The sequence below is a fragment of the Euphorbia lathyris genome, chromosome 1 (assembly GCF_963576675.1).
Source record: "Euphorbia lathyris chromosome 1, ddEupLath1.1, whole genome shotgun sequence".
NCBI lineage: Eukaryota > Viridiplantae > Streptophyta > Magnoliopsida > Malpighiales > Euphorbiaceae > Euphorbia > Euphorbia lathyris.
The window spans coordinates 113,221,019-113,245,570 of NC_088910.1; the positions used below are offsets into that span (position 1 = coordinate 113,221,019).

At 34.5% G+C, this 24,552-nt stretch overlaps 1 protein-coding gene across 2 annotated transcripts; it reads right to left on the minus strand.

Annotated features, from left to right (window-relative positions):
• Nucleotides 1-1,027: 1,027 nt before the first annotated feature.
• On the minus strand, nt 1,028-19,641 carry LOC136210677 (glyoxylate/hydroxypyruvate reductase HPR3-like). Of its 2 annotated transcripts, XM_066002047.1 has the most exons (5): nt 19,045-19,641; nt 17,579-18,081; nt 12,038-12,089; nt 1,804-1,911; nt 1,028-1,708 (listed from the first exon to the last, which is right to left on the minus strand). In XM_066002047.1, the coding sequence occupies exons 1-5, from the start codon at nt 19,504-19,506 to the stop codon at nt 1,043-1,045; spliced, it is 1,791 nt and encodes a 596-aa protein (XP_065858119.1). In that variant the 5' UTR covers nt 19,507-19,641; the 3' UTR covers nt 1,028-1,042. The 2 variants fall into 2 exon arrangements, with proteins under 2 accessions (XP_065858119.1, XP_065858120.1); XM_066002048.1 differs by lacking the exon at nt 1,804-1,911 and having other exon boundaries at nt 19,045-19,639.
• Nucleotides 19,642-24,552: the final 4,911 nt, after the last annotated feature.

Below are 24,552 nucleotides of genomic sequence, written 5' to 3' on the forward strand. Positions count from 1 at the left end.
TGAATCTACCCATCCTGTTATCTCAAATCGGATCCCCAATCCTAATGAACAACGTTTCATCGGATCTATGTAACTGTCCAGATATCTGTATATATGAAGCTTGTGAGATCAGCTTTCTGTCGGACAGAAGACATTGTTACATACAAGTCTCAACAATGATATGTCAATCCCAAACATATCACTTGACTTGGGGTGGTTTTAAGTTTATCAGTTTACTATAAAGTTTTGTCTCACTTCATGCTTGTATGAAAACTTTATAATCACTTTAAATAAACTTACGGATTTCCTTTTATTAGACTTTATTTAGTGCTTAAAAGGGATTGCCTTTATATAGTTATAAAACATATATCTCATTAAACAAATGATATAAAGAACACTTCATTTACATTAAGTTTGTATCCTAGAACAATTGTCTATGGGACACTAAACCCCAACACTCTTTGCCAAACGGATCTCCATGGCGATTATACTTAATGTTCATCTTCTTCATCTGAATCATGGCTTGGGTCAGCCACCCCATAGTCACAGTCTCACGTTTCAGATGTTTTAACCCACCAGTCACATTTGTGACTTCAAGTTCGTCAACAACAAGTGATGGTTCATAGGCAGGTGATGTCGATTGACGTTTACTGAGGGTTGTGATCGTTGTATTGTTATTGTTGGGTGACCCTTTACATTTTCTCCCAGTCTGATTACCCCTCTTTCGTTCCAATGACTTCTTAGCAACTTGCTTTATTTTTTTTTGCAAGAAGCTGCACACGCGTTTTTTCTGGTGCTCCTCTCGTATTAGAGCTGGGTACCATAATGATATTCCTGAAGTTGCATCAATTAAACATACATGAAGGAAACTTGTAGGTACATGACATTAGGAGTATGCACAATAACTCAAATCAATCACATTATAACCAAAGCAAGTAAACACACAATAACTCAAGTAAATCACATTGATTTCATCAAACATCATTTATTCCAAAGCGTACAAGTAAATACAGATTGACATACATGGTATAAGAACAAGCACACAAACAATTTCATCATAATTTCACTTATCAATCCATATTGCTTCTTCTCCTGGTCTGGCATATGAAACTGTACAATCAGCATCAACATCATTGTAGGTAGGCACATTCAGTGGATGTTCATCAAATATCATGTTGTTATCATCATCATAATAATCATCATCAACCACATCAGCTTCATCTTCATCATCAGATTTGAAATATTTATCCGGGCACCTCACGACAACTGACCATTCAGGATCCAAAGGGTCCTCAATGTAAAATATTTGCTTTACATGGGTAGCCAACACGAATAGATCGTTCAAATGACCAATTCTATCGAGTTTGACCAAAGTAAAGTCTAGATCGTCTACTTTCACCCCTCTAGCTGACTCAACCCAATCACACAGGAATACTGGAATCCTAAAGTGGTAGTAGTCCACCTCCCAAACCTCATTGGTACGGCCATAAAAATTCATGTCCATAGTCGTAGGCCTTTTATCCTTTGCGCTTGCAAACTGCATATCATCGGCAACTAAGAAGACACCACTATTTTGAACTGATCTGGTAACGTCCTGTGCTTTTATGTTGAAATCAATGTCGTTGATATGATAACCCTGATATGTAGGAACGTGACTATTCGGTCTAGAAGCAAACCACCTCAAGGTCTCAGAAATGGCAAACTTGTCAACTCTTATTTCATTTGAAACCTGACAAATGAAATCATTTATAGTTAGTACACAACAACCCATTACTTCAACAAGAGATGCATAAATATCAGCAGTTGAATTCATGTATAAATTACCCTGTTTTTAAGCCAATCGGGAAATGTCTTGTTTTGTTTATCTCTCATCCACTTAGGAGTATTTTTTTTTTGCCGGGATAACTCAACTCTTAGAACTTCATATGCTCCCTACAATTCATACATATTTCATAGATAAGCAATCATTACTTATTCTACAAACAAACAAAAAAATTAACATCATAAGGTATACACGATAGTACTTATAGAAAATAAGGTTGTACATCTTCATGGTTTTGCAAAACTATTAAATGAGCCTTATACAGTTGTTCTGTGTCCACTTGTACAGTGGTAGGGGTAGATAAAGACTTGAATCCATTTACTAGTCCCTTCATATTTCTTCTAGGAAGCCCCACAATTGCAACATCTCCATTACTCATATGCTCTTGAACAAATTCTACGGCTTCTTCAATAATGTAGCACTCCGCAATGCAACCCTCAGGAAATTGTCGATTATGAACCATTCCTTTAAACACTTTCATATACCTCTCAAAGGGGTACATCCATCTATAAAATACCGGACCGCACAACTCGACTTCTCTTACAAGGTGTAGGGTTAAGTGAATCATTATGTAAAAAAAAGAGGGTGGGAGAAACTTTTCAAGCAAACAAAAGGTATTGACAAGCTCACTTTGGACTTTGTGAAGGACTGAAATGTCGATTACTTTAGTGCAAACAGATTTAAAGAATAAGCAAAATCGAATGATGGCAATTCTAACAGGTTTGTCCAACACTAAAGTTAATGCAATGGGCAGGAGCAATTGCATTATAACATGGCAATCATGAGATTTTAAATTACCTATTTTGGAATCTTTTAAAGAAACTAGGTTCCGTACATTAGATGAAAAGCGAGAGGGAGTCTTCATATTCAAAAATGAATTACAGACAATCTTTCGTTCTTCCGCATACAAGTTGATCTGACTCATAGGAAGTTTGTCTCTCTTTTCACCAGATGCGGGTTTCAAGTCAGTACGGATTCCCATATCAATCATATCATTTCTAGCTGCAACTCCATCCTTTGTTTTACCGGGTATGTTCAATAGTGTCCCAAGAATAGACTCACAACAATTCTTTTCAATATGCATTACATGTCACGTCCGTGTCTAATTTTATTATTATCATTTTATGAAAGCTGATTTCAATAGAGAGTATTTTAAATATATGAATAAAATCAGAGAAAATTTGCATATCAGTTTGAATTATTGGTTGAAAACAGCATTTAGTTCGATTAGACTCGAGATAACAGTGTCGTGTCGGACTAATCTTTTTATATTTTAATAAAGATCGAAATTGGTCATATATAGTGAATTTTTATAATCGAAATAATAAGTAACAAATAGGGATAAAAATGTAATGAGTGAGGTTTAATCACTCGAATTAGTAATTTGGAGGTTAAATTGAGATGTCAAAATAAATTAAGGAGAAATTATAACATTAAGGGATCTAATAGTATATTTTAGTAACTAAGGGAGTAAATTAGGAACTTTTCCCTAATTTTGGAAACAGCTGTAAATCACGATTATGTTTAGAAAATTGGAAGAACAGGTCGAAAAAGGGGGACGATTGGGTTCTCGATTTTTCTTCTCTGGTAATGGCGGTCATCTCTCTCTCACAACTCCATTGACTCCGACCTCCCTTTCTCCCCGATTTCACTCTTAATTCCTTGCTCCTAACCGTTTGTTACGGTTCCGGATTGTTACAGACCTTGTGGGTCTCGTCGGATGAATTTGAGAACAGCGGCTACTCTCGCCTCTGATGAGAATCTCGGAGTTTTAAGATGGTTCTTTGAGTTTCTGAGGAGGTTCAATCGGACTAAAACCTGTATATAAGGGTGAGTTTTTAAGAGTTATAACTATTTTGCTCTCTTTTTCTCCTGATCTAGGCTTTTCTTTCAAGTTTTGTGATTTCTACTCCATTGCTGCAGATGAGATGCTTGAGTTTGAGATGCTTGTTGTGTTGTTTGTTTGGAGATGGGTGTTTGCTGTGATTATTTGGTTTGAGATATGTATATGTTGTTTGCTTTGGTTTGATTTTGTGATGTTCATCCCCAGTTCTGATTTATGTTACCAATGGTATTTGGAGTGGTTCAAGTCTGTCAACTACGTGGCTTTGATTCCCTATTTGAGAATATCGGGATACGTAGGAAGCTTGAGAGAATTATCAAGTCCAAGCCAAATAATTAAATAAAACTTGAGGTAGTCCGAATAAATTTTTATTTATTAGGAAATAGGTTTGCCTTTTAGAAGTTCGTTACATTGTTTTTCGTTCATACCCGATGTCGTTTAGGGTCGGGTGTGACATTACATCTAGATTATGTTTGACTGGAAGGAATTTCCAATATTCTAGTTCGTAAAATACAGACTTCTTCCAACATGGTCTAGACTCAGGATCACCCTTATACTGAACAGATTTCTCACCCTTCCCACTAGCTTTGGGTGAGAATTGAACTCTTTCATATAACTCCTCTCCAGTTAATGGTTTAGGAGGATCATCCTTTTCTACAGTATTATCAAAAGTAGAAGCTTGCTTCCTATAAGGATGGTTTCTTGTAGTCCACCTACGAGTCCTTATATAAACAATCTTTTTAGAATACTTCAACCTTATCGGTTTGGTCTGGTCAATGCATATAGGACATGCATTGTACCCTTTAACAATGCTCCCTGATAAGTTCCCATAAGCGGGAAAATCGTTAATAGTCCATAACAAGACCCCTCTCAACCTAAAGTATTCTCCTCTCACCGCATCATACACCCGATTAATTCCATCATCCCACAAGACTTTTAGGTCATCTAAAGGCTGCAAGTACACATCAATATCATTTCCAGGCTGCTTAGGTCCGGAAATTTAGAAAGTTATCATCATGTACTTTCGTTTCATGCATAGCCATGGCAGAAGGTTATAAACAACCATTATGACTGGCCAACACGAGTAGGTGCTGCTAAGATTGCCAAATGGGTTAAAACCATCTGAAGATAGTCATATCCTAAGGTTCCTAGGTTCGCTACCAAAATCTAGCCACTTAGTGTCAATCATTTGCCAAGTTGGGGAATTAGCTGGATGTCTCATCAATCCATCCTTTTTCCTACCAGTCGAGTGCAAAGTAAGTTCCTTAGCGGTAACTTTAGACTGAAACATTCTTCTAAACCTTGGGATTAGTGGAAAATACCATAAAGTCTTAGCTGCTACCCCTACCTTCTCTGTATTATCCCTAGCTAGTTTCCACCTAGAGACATTACATGATGGACATCGTGTAGCACCCTCATTAACATCTCTATACAAAATGCAGTCATTAGGACATGCATCAATCTTCTCATATTTCATCCCTAAAGCATGAATAGTTTTTTTTTCCTCATTGGCAGACATTGGCATTTCATTCCCATCAGGAAGAAGGGTGTGAAACAACAATAAAATGTCGGTATAACAAGACTCGGTCAGACCATGTTTAGCTTTTAGATTAAAGGTTTGTATTAAACCATTCATCTTGGTGGATTTAGTACAACCGGGATACAAAGGCTTATCTCCATCATGAACGAAATGAATAAATTCATCTGACTCTACTGAGCACCCATCTTCTTCTAAATCCCTCCCTAAGTCATGGTTCATTTCAATTGTTTCAAAACCCTCACGTATATATGATTTGAGTCTGCAATAGAACACTCACCATGTCATACCCAAGTTGTATATGTTTTCATAATTCCATTATAGATTAAATGATCCTTAATGAAGTAAATACTACCACCTCTGAGGTTACAACATTTGACACAAGGACATAAAATATAGTTTGAGTTTGTAGCATTATCAGTTGCAAACTTCAGAAACTCTTGTAAGCCTATTCTAAACTATAGTGATCTCCTATCAGCCACCATCCATGATTTATCCATCTTGAACAAACATAATCTATAATCAGTTTTATTCTAACTAATAACAATAAACACATACATTGACAAACAACAAACAACAAAGAAACACAATATGTATATGTATCTGTAAGACTATAAACCCAGCATCAAAAGTACATGAAAGAATCATCCAATGCAAACAACATTGTCAAAAAACCAGATAAACATAAAAAATAAACAGATATACTAAAACGAGATAAAAACCCTTATTTCAGAATGTAGATACCTAATGTTAAACAAACAAACTTCTAATTATAAAAAGAATATGAAGTGGATTAGGTCACAACTAACATGCAGATAGTATAACAATTTCAAGAACTAATCGTTTGAACACAGCATAATGACTTAAATAAACCCTAATAAGAACCTTACCGAGATTAAGAATTCACGAGGTCGAAGATGATTCACTCGATTGACAGAGATAAAGCTCGAAGGAGAAGATGAATTGTGTTTAGGGTTTGCAGAGGTAAAGATCAAAGGAGAAGAGCAGTTCCAAAGAATGGGTTTAGGCTGAATTGGCCTTATATACCCCTTTCTTTTTTAAGCGCGCAAAATGAAAGTTAGTTTTTGCTCCCCCGCTTTTCTAATATTTGGTTGCCGCTTTTTTATTTTCGTATAACAATTACAATCATTTATTCGCAGTGTCGTCTGATGGTTAAGTGACTTTTCCATCAAAATCGCGTTCTTTTGGGATGACAGAAGAATGTAATCGTAACATCGTCTGAGAATCGAGCGCATTTTTTTCGCCTTCAGATGACATAGAGTTAAAATACTGTCACAAAAAATATTCAGACGACACGAAAACAAATCATGTATGTTGTGTCATGTGAAAGGGAAAATGGCATAGTGTTTTAAGTACTTAAGAATGTTCTTGACAACAATCATGCTTAAAGCAAAAGTGATGTTAGGTCTAATGAAAAACGCTTTGAGTACTTTGTCAATGCATTTAGACTGGGAGGGGTCAAGCAGTCTTCTCAATCTATCTCCACAGATCTTAATCCTTAAGATGTAAGCTGCTTCTCCTAATTCTATTATGGAGAATTTATCCGATAACCAAAATTTTCACCGATTGCAGCACAGCTACGTCGTTCCCATTAGTAGAATATCATCGACATATAATACTAAGTAAATGACCAAGCTCCCACTAGTTTACATGTAAAGGCTCATACGAGCTCCCACTATCTTACATGTATAGGTTTACAAGAGCCTTCTCATAGGTCGTAGGTTTTATCGTCTAACACGTGAACCTCTTTGTCGTCTCCTACTAGAAATCCAAATCTCTTTGGGATTTCATCGGCTCCCACTAGAAATCCAAATCTCTTTGGGATTTGATGAACTCGACCAGACCTATTAGTTAGTAATGTCACCAGTGTCTCATCTTGTAAGACAGATTCGGGTTCCACCATCGCTTCCGCTATTTTAGCCAATCCTTCTTCTTGAACTTCTTCAAGTTCAATCATGCTTTCTACTTGTGTTTCTAGAAGAAACTCTTTATCTAGAAATACAGTGTGTTTAGATACCATTACTTTCTGATCATCCGGATGATAGAAGTAATATCCTACTATTTCTTTCGGACTTCCAATGAAGACGTATTTATCAGATTTAGGGTTCTAACTTAATCTGATGTTATGCATTTAACATATGTTGAACACCCCTAAATTCTCATGAAAGAGAAACTGGCTTCTTTTCCAATGAACAATTCAAATGGAATAGAACTGGCGGATTTTGTGGATACTCGGTTCAAGGTAAATAAGGTGGTTTGCAAGGCGTAGCCCTAGAACATCTTTGGGAGAGAGGTTGTGCTCATAATGGATCGTACTATATCTAATAGAGTACAATTTCTCCTTTCAGATACATCGTGGTGTATATGGAGGAGTCCATTATGAGTGAATCCATATTCATTTAGATAATTCAGGAAATCATTTGAAAGATATTCTCTGCCTCGATCTAATCGAAGTACTTTAATAGTCTTTCCTGTTTGATTTACTACTTCATTCTTGAATCATTTGAACTTTCTCAAAAGCTTCTGACTTATGCTTCATTAAGCAGATGTATCCATATCCGATATGATCATCTTATGAAGCTAATGAAGTAACTCAACCTTTCTCTTGCTTGTGTTGACATATGACTAACTACATCTGAATGTACTAGTCCTAGAGTGTCTGATACACATTCTCCTTTATTGCTAAAGGGTGTCTTTGTCATCTTTCTTTTAAACAAGACTTACATGTGTCCATTGATTCAAAAGCAACTAAGTCTATAAGCCCATCTTGGTGCAACTGAAACATGTGTTTCTCATTTATATGGCCTAGGTGACATTCCCACAAGTAAGTTGAATTATCTATCTTTTAATTCCAAATGTAAAGGCACCATCGTGGCCCTTCTTTACCATATTGGTGGCATTTCTTGCTTTTATTGACTTGGGTTTAATGCATTTGTTCTTCTTGGAATCTTTAGAATTGGGGAACTTCCTTTTCTCTCGTGAGATCCCTCAATAACAAGTGCAGACATCACTTTCTTAAGATTTGGGCTCAACTGACTTGAGCATATTCAAGAGCTCTTCTATAGAGATCTCTGAGTTATTAATCTGACAGTTTATGATGAACTTATGAATAAATCTCTAGGAGGGATCGTGGAACTAAGTCGATACTTAATTCATTATCCATCACAAATCCAATATTAGAAAGCTTTGGTTATGTAGCCAATCATCTTGCCATAAAGTGTCACAACAGAAGAACCTTCTTACATCTTGGAGCGAAACAATCATCGTTATCTCATAACTTTCGTATTTGAGTCTGTTTCTCAAAACACCTCCTCTAAGTGCATAACCATGGAATACACATCCATGTTCTCATGTTGCCTATATAGCTCTAGTGTCATAGCTGCAAGTATGATACATCCTGTACGTTCGTCATCTGATTGGTGCTTTCGATAAACATCAATCTTCTTGACAGGAGCATCATCAACAAGGACATTGTGTATGAACGTATCTTAATACATACCTAATCTTTTCGAACTTCAAAACAATTTTGATGGTGGGTATCAGTGTATCTTAATACATACCCAATAATTTCGAAATTTCAAAACAATTTTGAGTTTGCTAAAATAGTCGGTGAATTTTGAACTATTCAATTTGTTATCGGTTAAAATATTATATAGATCCATTTTAGATATGATGATTTAGAGTATTTACTTTAACTTGAGAGTGAGATAGAGTGACGAATGTTATTCATTTGCTTTAACATATTCAATTTAAATATAGTACTTTAGTTGTTTAAATTGCTCCCACTATTTTGCCAAATTAATAACCCTCAATATTAATTCGAACAATTTCACAAATCCTTTAATGAGCTAGGATCCTAACTCCTGAAATTTCACCTTGAGTTTGCTCAACAATCTAGTTTCATTTGTTAGGTAGATTCATGTAATCAATCACATCAACCATGTGATTCCTAGGTTGTTGGGTTACTAACCACATTAGCAACTAATACATTTTAATATTAATCCCAACCATATTGTCTACCATCTTCAAATAACATGTGTTTGCTTATCCAATTATTCTAGGCTAGTTTAAGTCATTAACCTTATATATTCGTGAAAACAATTTTTCAATTATTCAGGTGTTACCCATAAGGCCCCGAGTTTGCTCAACAACCCAAAGGTCCCCCAGATACTGCCGACTGAATTATAATATTAGGGAGGCAACCGATTTATAACTTATTTATTGACTTAACTTTTGTTTAGTGAGGGATTTATTTTAAAGTCTCATAATCTAACCTAGTCTTGATTTGCTTTAGCATACATCAGACACATACAATTTACATTGGTGGTTATGGACATATAATCTAAATTATTCCGTCGAGCCATAAACGGAATAAAAGGTTAACCCTAGGAAAATACTAACTATTACATATTTCTCCTTCAGGTTCTCCGTCTTTTCCTTGACGCCTTGATTTACAACAATATTTAATTTTATACTACTTTAGAATACTTCAACTAATTTGAAGGGATTTAGGTGAGAAGAGAAATACAATATAGAGTAGATAAGGCAGGACTCGCATGCCCTATTTTCCAAAAGACTAAATAACAATGATAGAGGGGTCTAAATATGTCTATAACACCAAACATGCAAAGACTCAATTAAATAAATTTAATTGGTTGATTACATAAACTATTTGTGTAATATTTTAGTTAATCCAAATTAACCCTTAAATTAATTTCACTTTCAATTTAGTCTTTAATTAATTTTATATCATTTATATTTTATTCCAATTAAAATATATCAAATATAAACTTAATTAGATATTCAAAATATAACTATACAAAATATTAATTATTTGTGTTCAATTATTTTACCAAAATTATTTAACGTGTTTAATTCAACCGTATCACATACAAATAACTAAACATCAAATAACTTTGCAAAATCAATTCCAAAACACAAAAGTAAGACGAGAAATTATAAATTATCGTGTGTAATTATTTTACCAAAACTGTTTAACATGTTTAACTAGTATATCAAATATAATTATTAAGCATAAAACAGTTTGCAAAATCAAATTAAAACACATATAATTACCATATCCTTTTATTAATTATAACAATTATGTATCAATAAACTTATATGGGCTGATTCGTTGTTCCTAAATTTTAATTTTGTATCAATGAAATAGTTCGCCTAATTAACCGTATCAAAATATCTTTAATTAGACACTGAATTCAATCTATACAATTTAAAATAAACAACGATTAAATCATGTGGATCAATTAATTCTATATATTAATTTTAGTTTTCTAAAAAACAAAAAAAAAATGGAAAAATAAAAATACAAAATATATATGTGACGGGGACGAAAACCGGGTTCGTCCTCGTCGCGGATCAGATCTGTGGATGGCATTGCTGCCAAAAAGGCAGCAACGCCACCAACGTCTTTGACAGTAGCTCAAAAGAGCTGCTGCCTTAGAGCAACTCTAATGGTGTATGGAAAGGACGAATTTGCAATTTTATAAAATTATTAGAGACCTTCCAACCATTAGAGTGATAAATTTAGAAGCCTCTCAACTCTAGCAAATCGCCAGGATTGGCGACTCGCTAGGTTTGAAAAAGGTTGGCTCACATGTCATGTGCAAGGTAGAGGTTTACTTTCTACATGCATGAGCTGGCAACAGCTTGAGGAGGCGTGGAGTGCACAGGGCAGCAAGGGGGCTTCAATTGTCAATTTTTTCACCCAACATGTGGGCCAGCATCTCTGCAAATTTCTAAAACAAACAAATGTGTTGTATTTAATTTTTTGTCAAAAAATATGTTTTATAATATATTTAATCTTATCAACGGATTTTTTTTTTAATTTAATAGTACTTTTTTTTATAATATAAATATTAAATATAATTAACTAAAAACAAATTTATAAAATAAGATATAAAAAACATTTATTTGAAACAAAACATCAAATATATTAAATATTAATAGATATTATTATTATAAAATAAGTTAATTAATTAAAAATAAAAAATAAAATATTATATTATATGTGGGACCTATTAAATATGGTGATTATGATTAACCATTAGAGTAGATTTTTAGATGCGTTGTTTTAATGAGATGGTTGTTAGAAATGGGTGAGGTGGAATGATTGGAGGGTGTGCAACCCTCCAACCATTAGAGTTGCTGCAAACATACACAATTATTTTATTATTTTTTATTTTTTAGTTTAAATTAAATTAAAAACTCTTTTAACTTAATTCGTTTATATCAAATTAAAACTCTAATTCTAATTTACATAAAACTTTTATATATAAACCTATAAACCGATTTATAATTTGTATATAGTTATTTCCAAATATATATCCCGAATTAATCGGTTCTAACCGTTTCGTTCAAATCGTTAACAAAATCAAAATTTTCAAAGATTAATCTAATTAACTCTTTTAACGATTCAAACGATTAAACCCTTAATCCACAAAACACGTATATCACATATACAAACATCGTTTTAATCAACTGTTTAATTTTACAAACCCCTTTGTTAATTAACCAAATCATAAAACATCTTAATCTCGTCTTAACCGTTATCAAATAATTAAAATCTCCATTTATCTTTAGATTAATTAACTAAATCAAATTTATCAATTAATCAAACAATAAATATATTCAATCTGATTGAAAAACCTTTATTTTCATATATGAAATCACAGATTAACATAGGCTCTTATACCAATAAAGGAAAATAGACAAGCCTAGGCACAGCGGAATAATAAAATTTTATCTATTTTATCTATTTCCCTTGTCCAAAATCTGTTAATTGTTATTTCATACAAAGAGGGATAGAAAGAAATACCTTATCTGACGAACTATCTACAGTTGTAAACAAAGTGCCAACAACTCTTAATCTGTGAGTTACGAACAATGATCAACACAGAAAATAAAGACTATTAGTAACTATTAATAGTAATCGCAATGATTGTCTCTAAAGGAATCGACATGAGATCAAAGAGAAAGTAAGAAAGATAGTAATTTAGTCGGAATGATTTCGGAACAGTTTCTTAGCCTCCTTTTGTTGTGTTGGCCGAAATTCCTAGGGAGAGGGTCTATATACAGACTTCTCAAATCCTAACCCTAATGGTATTATTTAATTAATCAAATAAAATTTAATTCGGAATAGAAATTACTAATTAGATAATTAAACAAACACTTATTTATTATCTAAATAATAACTAATTATATTTAGATAATAACGCTAATCTAATTAGTTAATTAATTTATGTTAGGATACTTAAATAGAGTTATAATCACATTAAAACCTCTAATTAATATTATCAGATAATCCTATAATTTAATTTACAACTATAATCTAATTATAATTATTAATCAAATTAATTTATCCCTAAAATACTCTAAATTTCGGTCCATGCATTAATGTCCCACTAATTACAGTTTTATCCTCTAGTTCCAAATCCCATGTGCGACCCATTAGGTCCTTATTGCTACTAGTCATATATAGCATTTGAAATTAATTCATCCTGATTAATTTCAACATGTATATAACGGAATGTCTTCGCGAGATGTTACTAGTAGAACCTAAGACATCCCCCCAGTAGAAATAAGAAGTCAGGTTGAATACTAACGTTAACCTTTCCGCATTAGGTGCGGTATAATTCGATCATTCATCAACTATATCTTGTGGTCAATTCCTTATAACCATGGAACGTGTCAAGGTTACATATAACGAAGAGTCTGTTTTTACTTGTCCAGGTTAAATTTACTCTGAAAGATAAGTTAAGTGAAATTTCTATTTCTACTCTTAACTATATCACCTTGCAAGGATTTCAGTCAATTCACCACAATTGGCCATTTGGATATATCTCCCAGTTATCAGGAGTGACGATGCTCAATCTAACATTAACTATTCTGCAATTACTTTATGTGATACCCAACCCTGCTCTCACACACACCCCGAGCCTCCCCTGTAGTGGATCGTGCTCACACAGAATCAAAGCATCACGCTCCATAATCTAGAATCACTAATTAATGAATGTTTGAGTCTGAAGATTAGTTGTACCTACTAATACCAATGAGATGAACAGTTGACACACAGATAAATCTATCCATGTCGTTATCTCAAGTCGGGTCTCAATCCTAATGAACTCCTTCACCGTCCCTGTAACTGTCTAGATATCTCCATGTCTAGATATCTCCATATCTAAAGCTTGTGAGATCAACTCTCTGTCTCGACAAAAAACACTGTTACATGCAAGTTGTTGGAGTTTAGTGTCCTAATGACAATTGTTTTAGGATATGAATATTAATTAATAAATTGTTTATTTAATCATTTGTTTAATCAGATATATAGCATTAAAATGTAACTATATATAAAGGCACAAATCTTTCATAAAGAAAGTAATCCTAAGTTTGTTTAAGTAATTATAAAGTGTTCATACAAGCATGAAGTGAGACTGTACTTTATAATAAGATCAATAAACTTAAAGTTAACCCAAGTCAAGTAATATGTTATAGGGGTTGGCATATTACTGTTGAGACTTGTATGTAACAGTGTTTTCTGTTGAGACAGAAAGCTGATCTCATAAGCTTTAGATATTTAGATATCTAGACAGTTACATGGATCCGGTGAAGGAGTTCATTAGGATTGGGACCTGACTTGAGATAGCAGCATGGATTGATCTATCTAATGTGTCAACTGTTCATCTTATTGGTATTAGTAGTATAACTAATTATCAGACTCTAACATTCATTAATTAGTGATTCTGGATTGTGGAGTGTGATGCTTTGATTCTGTGCGAGCACGATCCACTACAGGTGAGAGTATGGGGTGTGTGAGAGCAGGGTTGGGTATCACATAAAGTGATTGCAGAATAGTTAATGTTAGATTGAGCATTCATCACTCCCGATAAGTAGGAGATATATCCAAATGGCCGTTTGTGGTGAATTAACTCAAATCCTTGCAATGTGATAGAGTTAAGAGTAGAAATAGATATTTCACTTAACTTATCTTTCAGAGTGAATTCAACCTGTACAAGTAAAATGGACTTTTTGTTATATGTAACCTTGACACGTTCCATGGTTATAAGGAATTGACCAACAGGATATAGTTGATGAAGGATCGTATTATATTGTACCTAATGCAGAAAGGTTAACGCCAGTTATCAACCGGACTTCTTAATTGCTCTGGGGGAATATCATAGGTTCTGCTAGTAACAGCTCGCGGCGGTATTCCGTTATATATATGTTGGAATTAATCATGATGAATTAATTTCAAAGGATATATACGGCTAGTGGCAATAAAGGACCTAATGGGTCGCATATGGGGCTTAGAACCAAAGGACGAAAATGTAATTAGTGAGACACTAATATATGGGCCGAAATTTGTAATTAAATTAGGGATAAATTAATTTGATTAATAATTATAATTGGATTATGGTTGTGAATTAAATTAAAGGATTATCTGATAATATTAATTAGAGATTTTAATGAGATTGAAACTCTAATTAATTATCCCTAACAATAATTAAATTACTAATTTGATTAGTAATATTATCTAAATATAATTAGTTATTATTTAGATAATAATAAGTGTTTATTTAATTATCTAATTAGTAATCCTATTCCGAATGAGATTCTAATTAATTAATTATCTAATGCAACTAGGATTAGGGTTGTGAGAAGTCTATAAGAAGTTGTGGGCACTTCGTTTGCAACTGTAGATAGTTATTCAGAAAAAGTATTTCATTCTATCACTCTTTATATGAAATAACAATTAACAGATCTTGGAAAAATGAAATAGATAAAATAGATAAAATTTTATTATTCCGCTACGCCTAGACTTGTCTATTTTCCTACACAAGTCTCAACAATAATATGTCAACTCATATTACACATTACTTGACTTGGGTTGATTTTAAGTTTATTGGTCTTTATATAGTCTCACTTCATGCTTGTATGAACACTTTATAACTACTTAAATAAACTTGGGATTACTTTTTTTATGAAAGATTTATGCCTTTTATATATATAGTTGTAGTTATGCTATATATCTGATTAAACAAATGATTAAATAAACAATTTATTCATTAATATTCATATCCTAAAACAATTGTCTTTAGGACACTAAACTCCAACACAGAGAAGATCCAACCAGGAACCACGAGATGGACGCCACTTGACATAAAGCCCGATAGTGGAAGTATTCGAGATTGTGAGTGAGAAGAATGTGTATCTAGTCAATCTAAAAGGTGATATCGTAGAGATTGTGCTTTGTAAGTGTGGATCTAGTTTTTCTGATTTGCGAGATGGATGCTAGATAATGCTTTTAAGCCAGCTTCATAGAAAAGATGAGAAGGGGTATGGCATGCCTGAAAGAAATTTTGACTGAGAGAGAGAGAGAAAGAGGGGTGGAGAAATAGGTTGGAGGAGGAAACCAAATTTTTTGGCGGAAGAATTTGATTTGAGGAGGAGAAAAGAAAACAAAGGAGAAAAAAATAGGGGGAAGCGAAAATTTATTTCCTGCTCTATTAATTTTTTACCATACTGAGGGAAGTCCGTCGGTATTAGAGTTTATCCGCCGGTGAATTTACCAGCAGAAAATTTTAATAGCGGTTACTCTGGTGATATTGGATTTCACCTACCAAAATTAAATTTCTCTATTGATTCGCTGGTGATTCGCAGCGGAAATCAATCTGCTGCTATTCCGCTGGTAATCAGCAGCGAAATTTTCTCCGCAGGTAAATTCCGTAGGTAAAACGTATTTTTCTTATAGTGTTTAATTTTAAGGAGTCTGTGTCAAACTACAACTCCAAAAATCTCACTTTCCTCCTCATTTTAAAGAATCTTTTTTCACTCTCTATTTTATCTTTTATAATAATTTATTATTGGTAACTTTCTCTTCTCAGTATGCATAATAATTTTAGTAATAAAAAAATAAGGGTGAACATAATGAGCATTACTGCAGATGACATGTATTTTAAGTAATTAAGAGCAAATTGTTTATATTATTTGTGACAATGACTTTGACAACTTTTGAAGAGTGTCATCTATTGGAGTGATGGCGGATGCTTTGAAATTTTCAAACAAGATTGTCACTTTTTAGTAGCGTTCTAACAATAGTGCTTAACTTTTTTTTTAATGTAAAAAATTTACTTGTTTAATATCAATCAATTTTTACAACACTTATGATGAAAATAAACTATAGTGGCTTGTGGGGCCATTATGACAACTTTTAAAGTTGCTTACTATTGGAGTATTTTTTAACAAAAGTTGGCAAAAATGATATGTAAAGTTAGAAAATTAAATATTATATTTTAGTATGATGTGTTAATTTTGGACAATCTTTATAGCAACCTCTCTATTGGAGATGCTCTTAGAGATACTTTAAATCCCTATCAATGATGAACTCATCAATAATAAGGTGATTCGTGTAATATCCCTACTTGAATTTGATACGAACCTGATTTGGAGACAATTATTGTTAGAGTTCTTAAATCCTTTTTGTAACCATATTAATACTTTTTCCAAATAGAATCCGCCTTCTTTCTAGGTCCCCTCCTCTTGCCGCCTACCTTCTCCCCTCTCCCTCCTGCTCAGACGTGATCGTTGAAGTTTTAGGTTTAGAACAAAGGAGCCAGGTCTAGTTGGAGGAGGGAGAAGGAAGCTTGTCTTTCTTCTTCCTCCTCCCATCTATGGCTTTATTTCCGATTTTCTAATTTTTTCAGTGTTTTCCTTTTGTTTCAGTTGAACCCATACCTTTCATTAGATTTTCTCCGTCTGATTCGCACCTGTTAGCTATAACTCTGTCGTTTACACTCTTTTCGGATTTAGCAAGAGCGAAAACGTATTATTTTATACGTAGATCTACAGATCTACGGGGTTGCACCAGTAAAAGGGACTCAGATCCGATTAGCCGGAATGGATTAAATGATGACGATTGGTTTGCAGTTGCCTTCATGCCGAGTTGGATTCATGAGAAATATGAATTTTGTCGTTTTATTGTTTTAGTTGTACCTTTTATGGTTATTTTTGCTTTTTGTAGCTTTTTTATTGCCTCTATGGACATTGTTTTGATTAGTCTGTACTTGTGTAAAGTTTTTCCTCAAATGATTAAGCATTATTATAAAAAAAAAATCTGGATTTTTTTTTTGGCCCCACCCAAGTTATAAATACATTTCCCCTCAACTTTTTTTCCCTTTTAAAACATAATTTTGCGTCCGTTTTCTTTAAACTTTAATTACATAGATATATAGTCTCCAAATTAATGCAAGGAACCATTATATCATGCATATTTGTTTATTTTTTAAGAACATCATGCATATTTATGAACAAACAAGTGGTATTAGATTATGTTTTCTACTGAGCGAGTTTGACAACTGACCGCAAAGGTTGATTTGAAAAGAAGGCCTTCAGATTGTGGATGATTAGCTCCTCCAATGCATCAAAGCATTCTGAAGTTGCAACAGCAACATGAGGAGACAAGACAACTTTATCCATCAGAAAAAGCTCTTTCGGGACATCTGGTTCATTCTCAAATACATCAAAACCTGCACCACCAAGCTCACCTCTCACCAGAAACTGCACTAACTGTTGTTCATCAATAAGAGCCCCCCGACCAACATTGATGATCACCCCTTCCTTTCCTAGAGCAGCCATGACCTCCTTGTTGATAATGTGGTGAGTTTGTTTTGTCAATGCACAACAAAGAATTAGAGCATCGCTATTGATTGCAAGATTAAGAACATCTGAATAGTAAGGGAATGCAACAGAAGGCTTTTTTGTTCTTGATGTGTAGGCAATGCTGCAGCCGAAGGATGCAAGTCGCTTTGCAACTTCAGAGCCTACGTTTCCCAGCCCAACAATCCCAATTCTCTTCCCCCCTAACTGCAATAATTTGAGTTTAGAACCAATTATTCAACAAGTATGAAACAATTATGCGAGTAATTAAATTCTAAATCATCACGAAAACCAGCTGAAGCATAACAACAATTGGCTAAATTACACTAATGGCCCCTCATTACTTTCTTGAGGGCCCTTTATCTATAAAATCAGCCATAAAAATCCTTAGAACTTTACTATTGACAAATAATATAAAGGTCTCAAAATATTGACTTATATAATGCAATTGAGGGAGTGATACAAAAGTCTCAAAATAACTGAACTTTTGAACAAACTCAAAAGGAAAAAGTTCAAGAATTGAGATTGTTTAGATCCATATTTTACATGAAACCACCATTTTCAGAGTTTTTTCTTCCTAAACCCCACTTTCCGTTTCCTAACCAAACAATACTCAAAATGTTTAAGATCTCAAAATCAAAAAGTCTAAGAATAAAAGTTGTTTAAAATATCATTCTCCTCAACTCTACAATGGAATATTACCTGCTATTGGAGCAGTCAAAAATTAAGGATAAACATCAAAGTTCGGGGGCTTTTATATCCAATTTTAAAGAGAAAAGGCCATCAAGAAGGTAAAGCCTAAGTTGAAGGGTCCTGGGTATAATTTACCATACTGAATGCCTAGATTTCTGATCGGCTCAAACAAACTCAATTCAGCTCTCAACAAACCACCTGATTCACCATGATTATTTCAGTGTGGTATGATTCAAGAAACACCCAATTAAATAAGGAATAAAGCATCTAAGACTCTTCACCTTTGTGAGCTTTATGTATGAATCCTGAATTTTCAATTCGACATATTAAGCCTCTGAATCCCCTCATTTGTTAGTCAGTTGAGTAACAACTGCATATCTAGATTAGAGAAGTTCAATAATTTAATCGCACAGTTGAAGGATCCTTTATTCCGTTAAAGCGCAATCACAAAACTGAAAACGAGAAGAAATACTAGACCTTAGAACCAACGGGATAATCTCCGTGAAGCGGCCACATCCCGGCCTGAACGAACCGATCAGCGGCTGACAATCTCCTTAGCACATCAATCAACAAGGCGACAGCATAGTCAGCAACATCCTCACAAAAAGCAGAACCAGCACTAGTAACCTGAATTCCCCTGCGCCGGCACTCCGTTAAGTCAATATGGTCAACTCCAGCAGTAGACCCCACAATGATCTGTAGGGAAGGGAGGCAGGAGAGCAGATCCTTGGAGACTGGTGTAGGGTCGACGCAGAGCAAGGCGCGTGAAGATTGGGCATTGTTGAGGAGAAAGGAATGAGTAGGATCGTTGGGCGAGTCAGACATGTCGAGGAGCCGGAAATGAGCCTCTAAGCGATGCCGGAATGGGAAATCGAAAGAGGGAGGTCGGTGAAATATAACTGAAGGAAGGAGATCCTTGCTGTGTTGCTCTGTGGCCATTTGGGCGGCGTTTTCAGGGTGCAGACTGCAGCGTTTTGTTTTATTATTGAAAGTCGAAAATTAATTTATATTTATCTAATGAGTGTATTCTTTTTTTTTGTTTTTTGGTAGAACTAATGAGTGTATTCAATTGCTTATCTCCAATACATAGATGACAGGAGTTTGATTTTATCGTCTGATTGGTTCACTTTTTATAGCTTTTTCAGCGTTTTTCATTCCTAATGTTAAAACAAACAAATAACATGTAAAAATACCAGAGTAATTTTAACTCTAACCTTTAAAAGGATACAATTTTGTTCCAATGTTAGCAGTAAAAATCAATTTTATCCCTAACATTGTCAAATTGGATTAATTTAAGAAATAATTTATCAAAGTGTCTTCTCGATTATAAATCTTATTATCTACACTTCATATGCAAGTCATTTTATCACTCATCAGAAACAGGTCATAAAAATATGACTAGACGTGATATTTAAAAAAAATAAAAAAATATACTGTTTTTTTTGTATGAGTAGGACAAAAAACTTTCAAAAAACTTCACCGAATTTATAAATATTGATATTCAATTCTACTATTAAATTACAGAAAATATGATTTTTTTTAAAACAAACTGATATGCAATTAGTCCATAATAATTGTGTTTTATAATAATGTCTGAAATTGGTCCAACTTGATAATGTTAGGGGTAAAATTGCTCTTGGCTGTCAACGTTGTGGATAAAATTACACCATTTTAGACGTTAGGGTTAAAATTGCTCCTAGCTGTAAACTTTAAGGCTATTTTTGCAACTTATCCCTAAAAAACTATTTTTCAGTTATAAAAGACAAATAGGAACCAAACATATAAAACTTTATCTTTCAAACCGAAAAGACAAACTGGTGGTGAAAAAGTAGCAACCAAACACTCCTTTAGTTATTTATTTCAATGCCTACTGATTTTTTTTTTTGGCATCTTCATCCTAAAAAAATTAGAGCTCTATATGCAGATTCAATAAAGTTCTCCAACAATCAATGAGTTGGAAGTTCCCTTCCAACTTTCCTACCTGATAGCTATTTCGAACAAACAGTACATATAAACAACAATGGACAACTTAACCAAATAACAAAAGCAAAAAAAAAAAAATTACTCTTATACCTCACATAGTTTCCAGTATAAATTGCAAGGATAAGGCCAATTTTGCATAGATGCATGATCAATTTTAGCTTGTTATGGGTCCAGTCCATTTTTAGGCCCATTTATTTGTGTGGTTTAACCCTAGGTATTTAAGGGTTATTTTTAGAGTCTTTGAGCAAAAAAGAAAGAGAGAGTAGTCACCACAAAAGTGAAATCCGAAATCAGCATTTCTTCTTCTTGAGCAGTCCCACGAATTCGGCGATATCTTGAGATCCGACCGTCACAATTGCGTGATTTTTGGACACAACCTTCTTAACATCTTTATCCTCACTTTGACCGTTGGAGATTGGATTTGGAGGTCGTTAAGGACTGTTCGTATAGGGATCAGTTTGCTGGCAGATTCTTTGTTCTTTTGTGGTATTTTCTACTTCTTAAAATCTCTTATTGTTTCATGATTGTTGGTGGGTTATAAACCTTTTGTAAAAACTTTGTTGGGTTTGTTTTATCCTCAATTTTATCATAATAAGAGAAGTAGGGTGGACTCCTCAAACGTCCCATGGTTTTTATTCTTCACACCGAAGAGGTTTTCCACGTATAAATCTTGTGTTGTTGATTGTGGTTTAGATTTCTATCCTTGCGGTTATTGTTGCTGTTTTGATTTGGAACTTGGGTTGTGCTTTGGTTGATTGTTTGTGAGATTGATCATTGTGGTGTTGTTATTCGTATTCCGCGTGTTATTGGTAACTCGTCTTTTGGGTCCTTCAATTGGTATCAGAGCAAGGTTAATTTGAAGTTAACTATGGAGTCTAATAGCAGTATTAGTTCCATGGTTAAATTGACATCAACCAATTATTCTATATGGAGACCTATGATGGAAGATTTGCTTTATTGCAAAGACTTGTATGACCCAATTGATACAGAAATTAAAGAGGATGGTAGTGTGTCTAAACCAGGTAAACCTGAAAAGATGGAAGATAGAGAATGGGAAAAGTTGAAAAGAAAGACTTTAGGGACTATCAGACAATGGGTTGATATTAGCATTTTCAACCATGTTTCTCAAGAGTCCGACCCATATGATTTGTGGAAGAAATTAGAGGGTCTTTATGAAAGAAAGACTGCTCATAACAAGGCTTCTTTGATAAAAAGGCTTGTTAATTTGAAGTTGAAAAGTGGGAAGTCAGTTTCTGAACACCTTAGTGATTTTCAAGATATAATCAACAAACTTACCACTATGAAGATTATTCTTGATGATGAGTTGCAGGCTTTATTTCTGTTGAGTTCATTGCCAGATAGTTGGGAAACTCTTATTGTGACTATTAGTAACTCTGCTCGAAATGGTGTACTTTCTTTGGATGTGATCAAAGAGAGTATGTTTAATGAAGAGATAAGAAGAAAGGAGATGGGAGTTGATAATTCACAAGCTCTTGTTGTTGAGAACAGAGGTAGAGGCAAGAGTAGAGGTCCAAAGAGGCGTGGTAACTCGAGAGGTAGGTCTAAGTCCAGAGATGGGAAAGAGCCTATGGTATGTCATCACTGCAACAAACCGGGTCACATAAAGAAATATTGTTATCGTTGGAAAAGAGAACAAGGGAAGAAGCAAGATTCTCAGAAGGATGGAGATGATAAAAATACTGCAGCTGTCACTGCTAAAAGTGATGATGGTGTTGCTTTGATTTTTGCAACTACTGAGTGTCATCATGTTGATGGTTCGGACACAGAATGGCTTGTTGATACAGGAGCTTCTTATCATTGTGTTCCTAGAAAGGAATACTTCTTGAACTACAATGCAAGAGATTTTGGTAGTGTCAAGATGGGAAATCAGAGTTCGGCAAGCATTGTTGGCATGGGTGATATTCGGGTGAAGATAAGTGTTGGGTGCATGCTTATATTGAAGAATGTGCGTCATATTCCCGATTTACGCCTTAACTTGTCTGCAAATGTTCTTGATCAAGAAGGCTTCAAACATACCTTTGGAGATGGCAAATGGAGATTGTCCAAGGGTTCATTGACAGTTGCTCGTGGCGAGTTGTGTTGTTCTTTGTATAAAACATACTTAAATGTATGTTCTGGTGAGCTAAATATAGTTGAAGAAAAGAACTCTCCAAATTTGTGGCATAGAAGATTGGGACACATGACAGATAAAGGGTTAAAGCTTTTGGCAGGTAAATCTCTTATTCCTGTTGATAAATTTGTTTCTTTTGACCCTTGTGATTATTGCTTAGCAGGAAAGCAACATAGAGCTTCCTTTTCTAAGAAGTCTACAAAGAAGGAAGTAAAGTTGGAGTTGATACACTCTGACGTTTGTGGTCCTTTAGAGGTGGAGTCTCTTGGTGGCAGTAAATATTTTGTCACTTTTATTGATGATTCTACTCGAAGAACTTGGGTTTACATGTTGAAGACAAAGAGTGAAGTGTTTGAAACTTTCAAGAAGTTTCATGTCATGGTAGAAAGGGAGACAGAAAGAAAATTGAAGTGTATTCGATCTGATAATGGTGGTGAGTACACTTCTAAAGAATTTCAGAATTATTGCTCACACCATGGAATTAGACATGTAAAAACTGTGCCCGGTACCCCTCAACACAATGGTGTAGCAAAGAGAATGAACAGAACAATTGTGGAGAAAGTGAGATGTATGCTTAGAATGTCTAATCTTCCAAAGACATTTTGGGCTGAAGCTGTTAATACTTCAGTGTACTTGATCAATCGTTCACCATCGATTCCTCTTGGCCTTGAGATACCCGAGAGAGCATGGAAGGGTAGAGATCCTACTTATTCACATTTGAGAGTCTTTGGATGCAAGGCATACATGCATGTGCCAAAACAACAGAGATCAAAGCTTGATTCCAAGACTAATCCTTGTGTATTTATTGGCTATGGTGATGAGGAATATGGTTTTAGACTCTATGATCCAGAGAAGAAGAAGGTAGTTAGAAGCAGAGATGTAGTATTATTTGAGCATGAGATGGGTGCAGAACTTCTAAGTACAAGGTACAATTCTACTCCTATATTGTCTTTTGATACTATTGATGTGTCTTCTGTTTCTACTCCTATTCCTGTTGAGCAGCCAACAAATGAGAATGTTGAAGCAACACTTGATGGTGTTGAGGAGGTACAACCAAATGAAGATGGTGATGCACCAGAATTTGATAATGATGGTGATGGTGTACCAGAATTTGATGATGCTCCACATGATTATCAGAATGATGTAGAGGATGTTCATGAGCAGGGGGAGCAGCCAACTCCTTTGGTGGAAGAAGCACCGATTCGAAGGTCAACTAGAGAAAGAAAACCTTCTACAAAATATCCAAGCTCGGAGTTTATTCTTGTCACTGATGAGGGGGAGCCAGAGAACTTTGAAGAAGTGTTGTCTAGTAAAGACAAAAATCTTTGGCTTGATGCTATGAAGGAAGAGATGGATTCCTTGAAAAAGAATGAGACATATGTTCTTGTGAAGCCTCCTAAAGGCAATAAGGTCTTGAAAAACAGATGGGTTTTCAAGAACAAGAAAGATGGTGACAAGATAGTGAAGTGCAAAGCCAGATTGGTGGTAAAGGGATGCAATCAGAAGAAGGGCATTGATTTTGATGAGATATTCTCTCCTATTGTCAAGATGACATCTATAAGAATAGTTTTGGGTTTAGCTGCAAGTCTTGATTTGGAGTTGGAGCAGCTTGATGTGAAAACTGCTTTCTTACATGGTGATTTGCATGAAGAGATATATATGGAGCAACCTGAAGGGTTTGAAGAGAAGGGAAAAGAAAAGCTTGTTTGTAAGTTGAAGAAGAGTCTTTATGGGCTCAAACAGGCACCAAGGCAATGGTATCAGAAGTTTGATTCTTTTATGACAAAGAATGGTTACAATAGAACTTCAGCAGATCCTTGCGTGTATTTTAGAAATTTCCCTGGAGGTAAATTTATTATCCTTCTTTTATA